The sequence below is a fragment of the Puma concolor genome, chromosome A2, assembly GCF_028749965.1.
Source record: "Puma concolor isolate L17-30 chromosome A2, mPumCon1.1.hap2, whole genome shotgun sequence".
NCBI classification, from domain to species: Eukaryota; Metazoa; Chordata; class Mammalia; order Carnivora; family Felidae; genus Puma; species Puma concolor.
Window position 1 is genome coordinate 129,542,711 of NC_141668.1, and position 16,019 is coordinate 129,558,729.

At 36.3% G+C, this 16,019-nt stretch overlaps 1 protein-coding gene across 1 annotated transcript in view; it reads left to right on the forward strand.

The window, feature by feature from the left end:
* Positions 1–16,019, forward strand: part of CNTN3 (contactin 3) — a 356,028-nt gene that overhangs the window by 134,303 nt on the left and 205,706 nt on the right. The window contains exon 4 of the mRNA XM_086697583.1: positions 4,408–4,583. Within this exon, the coding sequence (XP_086553709.1) occupies positions 4,408–4,583 (176 nt within the window). The remainder of the gene's footprint in view (positions 1–4,407; positions 4,584–16,019) is intronic.

Sequence of the window (16,019 nt, forward strand, 5' to 3'; positions counted from 1 at the left end):
ACTGATGTTTTAGCATGTTTTCCAGAAGCAACAATTATAGTTTTCCTCATGAAAAAGCAGTAACTGCCAGTTGTAGTAGCCCCTGTGTCAGGTACCTTTTGCTGTTATAGTCAAAATTCAAAACCTGTTGGCTCAACGGCACGCATGATGTTTTAAAGAAATTGTATTCAAAAAACGTTTACAGGGAAATTTGCCATAGACTCCCACCATTCTATTGTACAGGCTTGGCCCAACCTCCTTATCCCCACCTGCCCAGTGTTTCTCCAGTGAGGACATAACCAGCGCCCTGTTGTGTAGACAATGCAGACATGATTTTAGAAGTTGATAGATCAAATTCATGTTGTCTCAGGCTAGCAGAGTGCACAGCCCAGAACTTCTCATTCCAGCCCTCAGCTTCTACTCATTGGCCCAGAAAAAAATTCACAGATAACCTCCACACAAAGAAATGTGAGGGGATGAGAGCTCATTGTGTGAGAATGAGTAGATTTGTGAAATATGAATATTAAACCATTTCTCACTTGTGGATTCTAAAAGCAAATCCTAATTTGTGTAGAATGAGCATTTGAACACTGGAGGCTGGCAATGAACTTACAAGATCATTCAAGAGTGTTACAACATGATGATTATACAAAGGTGCTTAATCTTGTGACATTTACCACTGAGCTAAATCTACAAGGTTAGTCTGTTTCTAGAGCACAATGTAAATGTTATATGATTGAAATACTGGTATATGCAACCCCAAGAGCCACTGGGCTGTCTTTTCTTGCTCCAGATCACTGCATTAAGCCTTTTGGAATGGAATTTGGGTGCGCAAATGTTACTTTTATGAATTTTAAAGCAATTTTGATATTTCAGAAAGATTTTATTCTGAAACTTGAGAGTTTCTCATGAACTTCACACTTTATTCTTAAAAGTGGACATCTGCCCCTTTTACAAATAATTATGTATATGCAAAACTAAAAGACAGTATCTGCCTCTAAAAACTTCCCAAATTCATGGCCTCAATGTGCCACTCACCTGTCACACTTTATTACTATGTGTTGTACTTGAACTCTGAGCAGTCGATTACAATTTACTGCAAAGAAAATTAGTCTAATTTGTAGATTTATTGGACACATACTTTGTAAAAGGAGTAAGTGTGTGTATGCCTTCAGTTTTCTTGAAGGTTTCTTATGCAGAAGAAAGTATCAGAAATATTTAGAAATCAGGCTTAAATAGGAATATTTTGCATTGGGAACTTAAGCACACTATTTTCTCAGGATGTGATAATTTTTGGAATTTCAGGCCCAGAGATTCCTTACACATTTCAGAGTTTAAATAAATACAGACCTTTTTAATTCACATACTTTCAGTAAGAGGAAAAATAATCAGTGTTTAACAAGATAACTGAGAACTTTTATATCATCTGGGGATGAAGTCCATTTAATAATAAATAGTGTTAAGAAGGAGGGAAATAATTGTATCACTTCGTTAAAAGAAAATATTCTTTTGAGTATGTCTTAGCTCTGAAGAGTTTGGTGAAGCAAAGCACTTACTTTTGGCATAGCGGAAACATATTTAAAAGGGAGTAGATTTTGCCTTTTCACATAATGCAATAATCTAGGCATTCAGTCTATGTGATGAAGATCAAGGTAAAGAAAGTACGAAATATTTATGCATGAAAAAATCTTTTCCATTTTAGTTGTTTAGTCAAAGCTTTGGGAAGATAGCTTTCAGATCTTAGACACTTACTGATATAAAGTATTTTCCTACATACTTTATGATATCTTAAATCTTTCCAGCTACTAAGTAGGCAAGAAGAATTGCTTCTCCATATTTTTATTTATCTTTTCAATTTTCCACATAGCCACTCTACCTTTATTATTCATCAGCTAAACACAAAAACACAATTTTCAAATTAAGCCTTCAGACATGTTTAGTCAGGCCATAAAGATTCTAACTCTAGAGCTAAAATCCTCTTTTCCCCCAACAAACTGTATTTTCTGGGTAACAAAAATACAAGTACCCTTTGTCATGAGAGTCTGTCGTTCAAAGGTGTATGAAATTAACTACATCTTTTCTGATTTGAGTTTAGAGTTTTTCCCAATGCAAGCATTAAGATGCTCAGAAGCTTACAAACCATTAATTGCTTAAAAATTCAACCCACCACATGGGGCATCTGGGTGGCTCAGTTGGTTAAGCATCCAACTTCAGCTCAGGTCATGATGTCACGGCTCATGAGTTCAAACCCCACGTTGGGCTCTGTGCTGACAGCTCAGAGCCTGGAGCCTGCTTCCGATTCTGTGTCATCCTCTCTCTGCCCCTCCCCCACTCACACTTTGTCTCTCTCTCTCTCCTTCAAAAATAAGTAAAAATTAAAAAGAATTTCAACCCACCCACTTGTGATTTACTGTCATATTTATTCTCTGAAAGTCAAACCCAGCATGTGTAGGACTGTGTCTTCCATGTGGTTTGTCTGCATTTGTACCTGCCTGGAAACCATTGAAATGTGGGACTAAACTTATACATTTGTTCATTTCCTATGGCTTCCATCATTAAAACTTTATTATGGGGGCGCCTGGGTGGCGCAGTCGGTTAAGCGTCCGACTTCAACCAGGTCACGATCTCACGGTCCGTGAGTTTGAGCCCCGCGTCGGGCTCTGGGCTGATGGCTCAGAGCCTGGAGCCTGTTTCTGATTCTGTGTCTCCCTCTCTCTCTGCCCCTCGCCCGTTCATGCTCTGTCTCTCTCTGTCCCAAAAAATAAATAAACGTTGAAAAAAAAAAAAAAAAAAAAAATTTTAAAACTTTATTATGTATTATTCAGATATAGAAAATGATATAAACACATAATCTAGTGTAATGATGAACATCCATAAAACCACTACTCAACTTAAGAAATAAAGACAGGGGCATGTAGGTGACTCAGTTGGCTAAACATTAGCTTCCATTCAGGTCATGATGTCACTGTTTGTGAGTTCAAGACCCACGTTGGGGTTTGCTGTCATTATGGAGCCTGCTTCAGATCTTCTGTCCCCCTCTCTTTCTACCTCTTTCCTGATCTCTCTCTCTCAAAAATAAATAAACATTTAAAAAAAGAGAAAGAAAACCAAAAACCTAAATTTCCTCGTATTGCCCCCAAACATACCCCACTTTCTTTCCATAAGAGCTTTAAAATACCTTAAAGTGGAGGCTTTTCATTTTCACATTTTAAAATATGTTTAGTGCATTGATACTACTTTATATGTTTTAAAACTTTACATAAATGGTATCAAACTGTATTTTGTGTACTTTCATTTGTGATAATATTCACATTTCATGTCTTTATTTGCTTTCAGAGCACGTAATATGTCCAAGTTAAATATTTTATGTACTAATATAACAATTTTTAGATGACACATGACATGAGTAAAGAACTCTGAGCTGGAATTCAAAAATGAGTACTACTTCTGGTCCAGTAATGAGTTATTTGGGAACAGCTGACATCTCAACTTTTTTATTGAAATCCTCATCTATAAAATGAGTATTAGATTACCCACATTCTCAGTTACAATGATCAACTGAGATGATTGTTGTTATAATCCACAAAAATTGATAGAATTGATAGTATAATTTTACTGTAACAATTAAGTCTTCCAGGAGGAAGACGGCTTTATTTATACAACAGATGTGTTCTTGAGACTGTGGGTTATTTCTGAGTTTTTCAAGGTGAAATCGACTTTGATGCGTCAAGTATTCTCCTCTTTTAAAAACTATTTTTTCTGTTTAAAAACTCGTGTTTAAAAACCAGCATCTTTTTTCCTTTCTTATTTTGGCTTCCTGTTGTTAAATATGGCTCTGGGGTTAATGCCTTTACCGTTGCGGACCCCCTTGGTGGCATTTAGGGTCTTTTACTGCAGTGTGCCATTTAGGAAATAGCATTGTGATGGCTGAGAGGAGTGGAGAGTGCCTCAGGGATAGGTATTTACCCAGACAAATTGAAATGGATAGTTGAGCACTTATCCAATTAATTTATTAAATGTGCTCAGTCGGTCTGAATAAATCAAAAGAAGTGTGCTCTTTCCCCCCTTCATTGGCAGCATGAGATTGGCCTGAAGTACATGAGATAATTACCTCAACTTCTACTTCCTCTTTGCCTATGCAGACCCAGCCTAAAGTTTCCCCCCAGTGAACAGATCATTCTTACCTCTTCAGAAAATCTTGAAAAATCCTTAACTTCTAGAGGCTATTCTGTTGTGCTTTCTACTATACTTTAACCATTTGTTTCCGCTAAGTAGCTGGGCCATGTTTCAATTCAGGTATGCCACCATGGAATAATGTATTTATCGTCCTCATTTATGAAAGGTGATGTTTAAAGTAGATTTTGTAATGTGGATTTTTTAAAATTTAAATACGGTAAGAGGGGAAAAATCTTGATATTTGTTTTACAGATGGCAGCTGAATGGAAGTGATATTAATCCGAGTATGGAATATCGCTATAAGTTGAACGGAGGAAATCTTGTCGTTATTAACCCAAACAGAAACTGGGATACGGGAAGTTACCAGTGTTTTGCGACAAATTCACTTGGGACAATTGTCAGCAGAGAAGCTAAACTCCAATTTGCATGTAAGTTTACATTTGCAACATCTAGCAAACCCAATATTTTAAAATATTTAACTGAGTTTGTGTGGTCATTTTGGATTTCAGAAACAATACGTGGATTTTATTAATTGGATAAATAGGTTGAGGAGACAATTCAGTGTGATCTTTTGGATCTCTGTGTACTGTACAAATCAGAGCTTAAAATGCGTGGGGGTGTGTTTTCCATTTTGCTATTTTTGTAAGGATTCTGTTTAGGAATGGAAAAAAGAATCCAGTTGAGAATATGTTCATCGAGTAGCTACTCTGTCTGCTACTGCGTTTGAACTGAAAAGAAAATGAAGGAATTGTCAGACATGATCCTCGCTCTGGGAGAACATTGAAATTAGAGAAATTAGAGAATTATGTCTGAGAGATTTGAAAAGATTTAAGGAACCAAGACAATGAGAAGGAAAAGAATCTTATTGACCTCCCTTATGGTTTTGCCCAGCTCACAGTGACCTTCAGGGCAACCCTCACTGAGGCAGGGCTCTGGAGGCCAGCTTTGTACTGTGTTAATTGGACCTGGGTGAACTTGTGGCCCAACCTGAGAAAAATCACAGCCTTTCTCCAGGGAATTCTGAATTGGGACCAGAGATCTCATTTAGTTTTTATCTTCCTGATAATATCTTGTGACTACTTTCTACTTTTTGCTTCTTTTAGTTTCTGTTCCTTTGCTTTAGCTGTATATTTTGTATGTAATGCATCTTAGGGTTACCTTGGTTGTAAGGTTTCTCTTAGTTCTTTACATATACCTCAGTAATTCTGAAATTGGAATGCATGTGTTCTTATAATGTGGTAGTATTGTCTCCCCACAGCCACAAGCCATTAAGAAATTGATGATGTGTCATTTAATGCATGGCTTATTCTGCAGTTTTCTGTTCTTTATAATGACAATGGTTGGTTTTGCTCCTGATACTATATTCTGCATGCTCTGTTTGCACACTTACTTGCTCTTTCCATTGTTTTCACTTTGTTATCTTCGATGAACAGTGTTTCTGGCTCTCTGATTTAAAGCTGTACCTTCCTGAGTACTTTGAAAGCTAGATTTTATATCATACAAATTTAAGTTTGCCTTGAAGTTTACCAATTAGTATTGTATATGTTCTTTTAATAGCCAGAATTTTAAATCTAAATTGTTTTTTCAGAGTTACTCCATTTTAAACAATAAGTTTCATTCCTTTTTTCCCTTACTGTATATTTTGCTGTCCTGGTGATTTCTGTGGTTATTGATTTAAATTGGTGTTCTGCCGTTTTCATAGAGGGGTGTGCGTGTGTGTGTGTGTGTGTGTGTGTGTTTGTGTGTGTATATACACATACAGGGCAAGCATATATATTAGGCACTATGTATATATGCATGTATGTGTGTATATACTAAGTATACATATAATATTTTTCTCATGAATGATTTAATATGTGCATATTGTCTTTAACCAGAATTTTGCCAGAATCTATGAGGTATCAGTGTTTTTACCTAGTTTCAATGCCCGCCATTAGACCTCTTCCCATTCTTGCATTTTTATTTTTTTAGTATCTCCATTTTTAAATATTTACTATTTAATAACTCACATTTAAAAACGGAACTATATATCATCATATTTTAAAATTTATTTTGAGAGTGCACGCATGTGTGAGGGGCAGAAAGAGAGGGAAAAAAGTATCCCAAGCAGGCTCCGTGCTATCAGCATAGAGCCTGATGCAGGGTGAACTGTGAGATCATGAGCTGATTTGCAATCAAGAGTCTGATGCATCACCAAATGAGCCTCCCAGCTGCCCCTGTTGCATCATATTACATTTTAAAGAATGTCATTATATTGACTTGAGTATGAAGATACCTTCTGGTTAGTACAAAGGTTGAATCCCCAGACTGCCAAAGAATTCCCATATGGTGTCCTATTGTCTTATGGAGTTAGTGTTGCTGAACACAAGTCTGAGATCAGACTCACTTCCGTTTCTTGGGAGCTCACCACCACTTCCTTTTTTGTTGCTTTTTTGTCTCACTTGGTTGCATATGTGATAATTTTTCTTCATCCCTTTAGTTAAAAACATGTGTATTTCTAGCATACAGCAACGTTTAGCTCTTTTTAAAATTACTTTGCTTAGAATTTGAGTTACTATTATAATTGCATGTTTTGTACACAGTTTAGGAAATTTTCCTTCTTTTATATCTTTTAGTTTTATGTTTGATTTACTCATATTTAAAAGGCACTGATACTCTGTATACTGGATTTTTTTTTTTGTCCTATTTTTTGAAATACGTTTTACCTCAGGCTGTTCTTTCCTTTGAATTTCTGTTCTTCATTCGATGAGGCCACATCTATTTGTTTATATTCTTTTAAGGATATAGTCAGTTTTCTGAAATGCTCTTTTGGATCTACAGGCAGTGTTTGTTCCCACTTCCATTTGGTGTTTTCATTTTTATGCTTAATATTTTAAATATGCTCTAAAGCAAATTTTATCCAAACTCTGTTTTTATCAACAGATGCTATCAGTGGATTACCCTGACTCTGTTTGCTTTGCTACATGCAGAGGTCAGATTCTTTGCTCTGATCTATAGCAGAATGTACAATTCCCAGTCTAACTCCCTATTTCTAGGAGTCTTTCACCAAATATATTGTTCCTTTTATGCAGTGATATTTTTCTTTTACAGATTTTTTAAAGATTTTTTTTCAGTCTATCCTTCATAGAGAGTATGGCTTGTTTGGAAATACCTCTGAAATTATATCATGCCTCTTCTAGTCTCCCTGTCCAGTACTTAACAGACCAAGTGGGATAAAGTTGTTAAGTCTAGGATTTTATTTACCCTACTTACAAGCTAATAAGTTAGCCTGCTGCTGTTTCACTGATGGTAGCAGAAGACACGATATTCCTGGATCAGTGACAGAGGGCTTTATTACTCACAGCTCAGCAAGCAACATGCTTCCTTACCCTCAAGTCCCACAGAGGTGTTAAGCTGTGGCTGGAAAGATGCTGCACACACAGCTGAGGAACACTGGGCTTAGAGACCCCGCCTCTCTTATAGCAAGCAGTAAGCAACCTGCTTTTAATCCTAGAGAAAGCCATTACCTTATCCTTCCAGGCTGCTCTCTGCAGACACATCCTGAGAAAGACCTTTCAGCCTTGGCACACCCAGCAAAAACTTGCAGAGAAGCTAACAGCACATGGTTGATTGCCTCTCCCAAAAAGGGTTGTCAGTTTTTTGTTTGTTTGCTATAATCCTTGAGTTTTTCACTTGGGTGCACCCTATCAGGATACATGTGGTAACAGCCTCACATACATTCTTGTTCTGGTGCTTGTCATGAGTTGCTTAGCAGTGTTGGTGTACAGGGAGTCTTTGGTTTGCTTTGGTTTTGCAGTTTGAGGAGGGGACAGTTCATAAGTGCTTTTGGAAATAGACAAGAAGGAATTTTGGGTATTCTTTGCCTAATGCCATGTTAGATTGGAAATGTAAAAGATGCATTTTTAAAATGATATAGTTGAGATATAACTGGTATCTTCTGGTAAAGAGACCAAAGACAGTGGAAAAAAACAGTGGAAAATATTTGCTAGATCAGAGATTTCAAACCACCGGTTTTAAAGAAGCCTCGCTTTGACTTGGTAGCCTTGAAAGGATGTGGTGCATTAACCGAAGATGGAATTAGGATCAAGACCCTTGTATTAGTAAGATGCTCATGACTTCAGGGGATTTTGACTGTCTTTGCTGTAGACAAATGGATGGTAACTGGGTTGTCACTGAGAAACATTCAAATTGTTCACTATATGTCTCCTCTCTTGATTATGTTTGCATGGTTAGTGATACTTTTTGTTTCTATTAGTTATGGAGAAAGTATTTAAAATGTGCTTCATGGATAAATGAATATATGAAAGGATAGTCAATGCACCACTTATAACACTGGAGAAAATGCAAGGGAATGTTATCTTAATTTTCAAGTTGCTTGGAAATCGTGTTTGTAATAAAATGAAAATGAAAAAGGTCATTCTTAATTTAAGAGGTCTCCTTTTTGTAGCCATTCTTAACCCTTTCCAGTAGATTATTTGTGGAATAGTTAAAACAATTCTGTGTAAGGGAAAAATTTGTAAAATGATGCAGTGTTTGAGTTATAGATTTCTCAGTTATTTGCTATTATGTGACATGTATATAATCTTTGATATACGTTTAATATATTTGAAAATTTTTTCCAGATTCTTAATTCCAACCACAGCAGTTTAGGATAGCAACCCCAAACCCCCAAATATCTTTGCTTCATTAATACTCAGTTTTATTTGTCTTATTCCTGAATTTCTTATATTTCTTTATTACAATGTTTTTATTTTGGTCATTTTGTGATGCATTATATTTTAATCATGAATTATGTTAGACATGCAAATAGTAGGGAGAAATTGGAAAGAATTTCAGTGTAGCCACCAGTTAAGATTTAAAGCATTTGAAGTTCAATTAAACCTACCTGCTAACTCACCCTGCTGACATTTCCTTCACTGGCTGCTCCTCTCAGTAGTGATTCACTGCTGTAAATTAAGTGTGGTTTTTATCCTTAGAATGCACATTTGTTTTTCTAAGCAGCAGGCTAAATTGTTGTACCTTTTTAATCTTTTAAACTTTTCTATAGTGGCATCATACGGTATGCATACATCTGCAACATTTTTGTCCCCTCAGCATTAGGTTTTGAGTGTCTGCTGCTCTACATCCTTGCCAATGCTTGTTATTGTTCTGTTTTTTAATTTGTGCAAATCGGATGAATATAAAATTGCGTTTCACTATGGTTTAATTTGCATTTCTGTGATTACAATGACGTTAAACTCCTTTTCTGTATTTGATTGATCTAGATTTTTTTCTTTTTACTGTATGATAGCCTTTTTTTTTTTTTTTACAGTTCTTTGTACACTTTGGATTGATCATCTTTTTAGTGACTAGTTGTTTTTTTCCTTGTGTCTGTCAAATGATGAACAGATGTTCTTACTTTTGAATTAAGGTATCCGTCTCTTTATAACCTGTGTTCTTTTACGAGTTGTTTAAAATTTTTTGTCGCTCATCCTTAAATGGTAAAGACATTCTCCTAAAGGTACTTATAAATGTTTAATGTTATGCTCTTTACATTAAGTATTTAATTATCTGGAATTGATTTTGTATATCATAGGAGGTATAAGTACCCATTTATATTATTCCAATATGGGAAATCAACTTTAGCAGCCCAGTTGATTGAAGAGTCCATTCTTAACCAACCCAGGTGCAACGTGTGGTCATTGTTTCTGGCTTCTTTGGGCTTTTGTGTTTGGAGAATCGTATTATCGGCAAATAATGAGAATTTTTGTTGCCTTATCAACACTGCTCTTTCTCTAAGAGCCTAATAGAGTGTTAAATTAATAGTTTGATGGTAGATATTCCTATCTTGATCCTGATTTTATTTATTTACTTTTTTAATGTTTATTTTTGAGAGAGAGACACAGAGAGATAGAGACAGAGAATGAGAGGGGGAAGGGCAGAAAGGGAGACACAGAATCCAAAGCAGGCTCCAGGCTCTGAGCTGTCTGCACAGAGCCTGATACAGAGCTCAAACTCACGAACCATGAGATCATGACCTGAACCGAATTCGGATACTAATGGACTGAACCACCCAGGTGCCCCTTGATACTGATTTTAAAGAGAATAAATTAAGAGTAACATTGCATCATTTGATAGGACATTTTCTATGGATTTTGTAAATACTAATGCAGATCCTTTTCAGGTTAGTTTTTATTATGAATGTTTTATTCTTTTAAGAGCTTTTCCTACTTTTACTGAGATATTCCTTTTGTTTTTCTCCTTTAAACTATTAATGCAGTGAATATTTTTTAATATTAATCAAACTACTATTCCTGGGTTAGTTTCCTCTTGGCTTTTATGTAAGTTTTTTAAATACATGGATGCTATTTGCCAACATTTTATTTTGCATTTTTACATATATATTCATATAGGAGATTTTCTTTTTATTTTCTCTTATACTGTCCTTTCTTTGGCTTTAGTATCAAAGTTATGTTCATCTCAAAAAATGAGCTTGAGAATATTTCTTATTTTTATATTCCCTAGAAGAATGTAAGAAAAATTGGAACTATATATTCCTTGAATAAGAAGTAGAACTTACAGGGGTGCCTGGGTGGCTCAGTCGGTTAAGCTTCCTACTTCGGCTAAGGTCATGATTCACACTTGGTGAGTTCAAGCCCTGTGTTGGGCTCTGTGCTGACAGCTTGGAGCCTGAAGCCTGCTTTGGATTCTGTGCTTCCTTCTCTCTCTGCTCCTCCCCTACTTGCACTCTGTCTTTCTCTCAAAAATAAATGAACATTTAAGACAAATTAAAAAAAAAAAAAGAAGTAGAACCTACAAATAACAACTGGTTTTGGAGTTTCATTGAGGAAAAAAATTTTTGAATGCTTATTTTTTTTATTTTTTTAAAATTTTTTTGAGAGAGAGAGAGCAGGAGAGGGGTAGAGGGAGAGAGAGAGAGAGGGAGAGAGAGGGGGGGAGAGAGAGAGAGAGAGAGAGAGAGAGAGAGAGAGAACGAACCCTAAGCAGCTTCTGCTCTGTGGATGTGGAACCTGAGGCGGAGCTCAATCCCACCAACAATGGGATCATGACCTAAACCGAAATCAACAGCCAGAAGCTTAACTAACTGAGCCACCTAGATACCCCGAGGAAATATTTTAACTATTAATTGAATCTCTTGAATAGTTACAGGAGTAATCATATTATCTTTTTCTTTATGGAAAGTTGTGGCTTCACTAGGAATTTCATCCATATTTTTATATTTTCTAGTGCATTGGCAAAAAGTTATTTCAAAACCTTTCCTTTTATTATTACCATTCTTTGCTTTGTATGTACACTCCCTGTTTCATTGTAAGTATTATTTTACTCCTCTTTTTAATAAAACTTGTCAGAACTTGGCATTATGTTCGCTTTTGAATCTTTATATGTCATTCATTTTATTTTTATTGTTCTTTCCAACTTCTTAGATTATTTTATTGTTCTTTTTTACATCACTTAATTTATATGGTTAACTTATTACTTTCTTACCATTCTTCTGTTCTCATATAAATATGTATGGCTTTAAATTTTCCTGAAATCAGTTTTAACTGCAAACCAGAGTTTGACATAATAGCATGTTTATTATGTTCACTTCTTTTTTTTAAATTTTTTTTTCAACGTTTTTTAATTTATTTTTGGGACAGAGAGAGACAGAGCATGAATGGGGGAGGGGCAGAGAGAGAGGGAGACACAGAATCGGAAACAGGCTCCAGGCTCCGAGCCATCAGCCCAGAGCCTGACGCGGGGCTTGAACTCACGGACCGCGAGATCGTGACCTGGCTGAAGTCAGAGGCTTAACCGACTGCGCCACCCAGGCGCCCCTTATTATGTTCACTTCTATAACTGTTATAATTTCATTATGATGAATGATATTTCTCTTGGATCTGTGAGTTTATCAGATTTGTGTTTTTGAACTTCCAAACATACAGAGTTTTTCTAGTCACCTTTTCTTACTTGTTTCTAACCTAGTGTCCCATAGATCAGAGCAGTGTTCTCCATATGTTCAGTGGGTTAAAGTTGTTAATTTTGTTGCTGAAATTATATTATCTCATTACTGATGCTTTAGCTAAACAATCAGTTTCTCTCATATGATAGTGGATTTCACAGTTTATCCTAGTATTTCTGTATTTTTGCTTTGTATATTTAGTGATTTCTTGATGCATAAAAATTTATAATCGGAATATTTTTGGTCCACATGAGGTAACCAGCTATCTTTTATTAATTACTTGCCTTAGAATTTAGGTGTTCATATGCTAATATTGCTTTCTAATTCATTCTGCGTTTTTTGTGTGTACTTCTCGTATGGATTGATTGAGAATCTCTTCCCCACTCAATAACATTGGAAGTTATACACCTTATTTATTTTCTTCTAGAAATTTCAGTATGCATGTTTAACAAAGTCTAAAGTTAATTCGGTATTTCTAACAATAGAGTATTTTGCAGTACTTTAAACTATATTGTCCTCCTCCAAAATACTGAAATATTGTTGACAAATATTTTTTGTTGAAATTTTTAATGTCATCAATTAGACATTACTGATACAGTTCCTTGATTTTCCAGGGTTTTTTTTAATGTCAGAAACAAACATAAGCATGTATAAACCTGTATGTACTTTTTTATTTGTGTCTGGTTTTAAGGAAAACTTCCGGGGGACCTGTGGCTCGCTGCCCCTCCCCCACTTGTTCTCTCTCTCCCTCTCTCTCTCTCTCTCTCTCTCTCTCTCTCTCTCAAAAATAAATAACCATTAAAAAAATTAAGGAAAACTTCAGGCTTCTGCACATTTCCTCTTTATGTCTCCTTTCCTAGAGGAAACTACTTTCAGTTTACTTTTAAGCATTGTTTGACCATCAGCTCTGAACTGATGCCCTAATACTCTCAGAGCACCACCTTGCCAACCACAGCAATGTGAGATTGCCTTTGCATAAGGTTTGTGAAATCCAGCATTTTAAAGTCATAACTCTTATAAAAGCACAAAATTAAAAATGGGGAAATCGACATTACATCCCACCGACTGCACTTTGACTAGAGAGAGTTTCAAAAGAGCATAAGCCTGTCAGTTTTCTGGCCCAGCCATCATCCAAACCTCCAAGGTAAGTAAACACTTCACCTGCCTTTGTTTGAAGCTGGGGCAGGAATTGGGGTCGGGGGGGGGGGGGCTGAGAAAAAGCCAGTTGCCAATTGATTAATATTTTCATATGCAATGTCTTAGGGCATATTATCAAAGGATTTTATTAGATCAAAATTTGAAACAGGTCACTCTTCAGTGTTTACATGATGATGACTTTGTAAATAATGTTTAGAGCTGAGATTCGTAGCAAAGTATAATTACTAATTATTTTTCTTTCATGCTTAATTTTTCATTTCCCACAAATAAGTAATCTTGTTTGTTTGTTTTACTTTCTTAATTTTCTATGGTTTTATGCTTACGTCATCCAAAACTTTGGCTAGTTTTCTGAATGTCCTCTCAGATATTGAGATGCATCAGATACCCTGTCGGTTTTATCTTCCCAGAGAAATCTGTTCTGGAGGTCTTTGGAGTGCTCCCATGTAAACTAGCTTTTTCCTGCACATCAGAGGCCGGAGTGGCTTCCTGACATCTCACTTCCTCTGTGTTGGTATTTGTTGTTTTAGAATGCCATATTCTCAAGTGTCCTAAGAAAGGATGAATAATATCTATGATTTTTTCCAGATCATGTGTTCTAGAAATTCTTTAATGGCATACTTAATTGAGAGACTCAGCCTTCTAGGGATTTGATATTAAAAATGATTTTCCTTCAGTACTCTGAAGATATTCTCCTGTTATTCAGCACCCAATGTTGCTGTTGAGAAATCTGATGCCACTTTGATTCTTTACATAGAGGGACCTGTTTTTCTCTGGAGGAGGTTTGTAGGATTTTCACAATGATTTGATTTTTATGAGTCAAATTTTATCTAACATAAACATTTTTATGTTAGATAAAACATATGTTAGATAAAACATAAACATATCTAACATTTTATCTAACTCTGTGGATCCTTATAGTTTTAGGACATCAGTCCTTTACTGATTAAAATCTGAGAGATTTTATGATTTCCTCTTTTTAGTTTTTTCTGTTTTCCTTTTCACATACATTGTTATTTGCATTTTGGATAGCCTAGAATGGATTGCTCCTCTCCTCTCTTCACTCCCCGACCCTCACTACCACTAACACCCACACACAGTTCTATCTGAATTTATTTCTTTGGGCTTTTATTTCTATCTCTTGGTAAATATTTTCAACCTTTTCTTTGAACACTTCTACTGAATTTTTAATATGGGCTGTCTCATGTTTGCAATTGAAGAGAATTTTTGTACTCTTAATATCCTCTATATCTTTTTTTGGCTCAGTAGTTGTAATATCTTTTCATATACATATGAAGATATGAATGATAGATGGTTTTCTTCCTTTGTTTTCTTCCCCTATACAAAATGTTTTTCCCAAGTAGCTTTGTTTCTGTTTTATGCTGGTTGGTTTCTGTCTTTCAAATGAGAAATTGTCTTGCAGATATCTGGTTATTTGCACAGGCCTAAGAGTGGGGAACCAACACCCTAACAGAAATCTCCAGTTTCATGGTGGATCTTGTCATTGTGAGGTAACCATATTGTTGCTCATTTCATTGGGAGCCCCTTAAATATCAGTGCTTTTAGTTCTTCCCTTTTGAGCCAGTTAGATTCTTTAGAGGGGAAAAGAATCCAGTCTTCCCCCTGGTTGGCAATAACACTGCCACTAGTGTTCTAGGAGCGTGGTGGGAGAAGAGGCCTTAGAGATTGCAGTATACAAGGTCCAAGGTGCATCTGTTTATTTCGTCCACCTGTTTTCTCACAAGATGCTTCCCAAGATCAACCAAGTAATGTCTACTTAAGGCATCCAGTGTTTCATCCTCTAGAGAATAAGCCCCTTCTCTGTTGTGGAATGGGACTTCCTTGGTTGTAGGTGGGCAGACCAGAAATCTGGGTATCTGCTGCTTAAAACTTTTTATTTTACCACCCCCTCCACTTCCTTTCCTTTTCCAGATGTGCCTGCTACCTCCATTCCTAAGGGTTTTGAGGATTCTGCCTGTCAATCTGCTCATTTCGGGGATTTCCTTATTATGAGCCCAAGAGTCATCTTTCTCCCATTTTGTGAAACCAGTTAACACCATCACTTCTGTTTTCTGGCTTGTAAAATTTTAGTACACTTTGCTATTCTGTTTCCCTGCCTTCAAAACATACCTCTATATTGCAAGTAGATCCTAGTTTGGAGAATATCTCCGAGGAAGAGAGAAATTAGATATGTAGGTGTTTCTCTGGAAGCCTTACTGTTACTTCACGCATATCAGTGTTTCTTTTTTAGATTTACTCACACATTTACTATTGCTGTTGGGCACCTGCTTTCTTGCATCTGGACTCATTTTTCTTCTTTGAGACCTCTATTAGAAATCTATTTAGTATGTTTCTGTAGGTGATCAGTGCTATTTTGTTTTCCCTCTCCCCCCATTGGTCTGAAAGTGCGTTTATTTGCCCTTGTTCTTCAGACAATAATTTCACTGCAAAATGTAGTGTTAAAGACACTCCTAGACTGGAGCCAGACCGCACGGGTTTGAATCACATCTCCACGGCTTGTCAGCCTCATGACTTTGGACAAATACTTGACCTGCTTGCGTTTCTAGTTCTTCATCTGCAGAGCAAAGCTTAACGGTGGAATTTACTTCACTGGGTGTGAGGGTTAAATGAACTAAAATGTGTCAAGCCCCCAGACCAGTGCCTACCACAGAGTGCATGCTCTCTGTGCAAGATCAGCTCCTGTCATTTTTATACAGTTGCAGAGAATGATAACTGAATTTTGGGATGCATGTCTTATGACAACTGA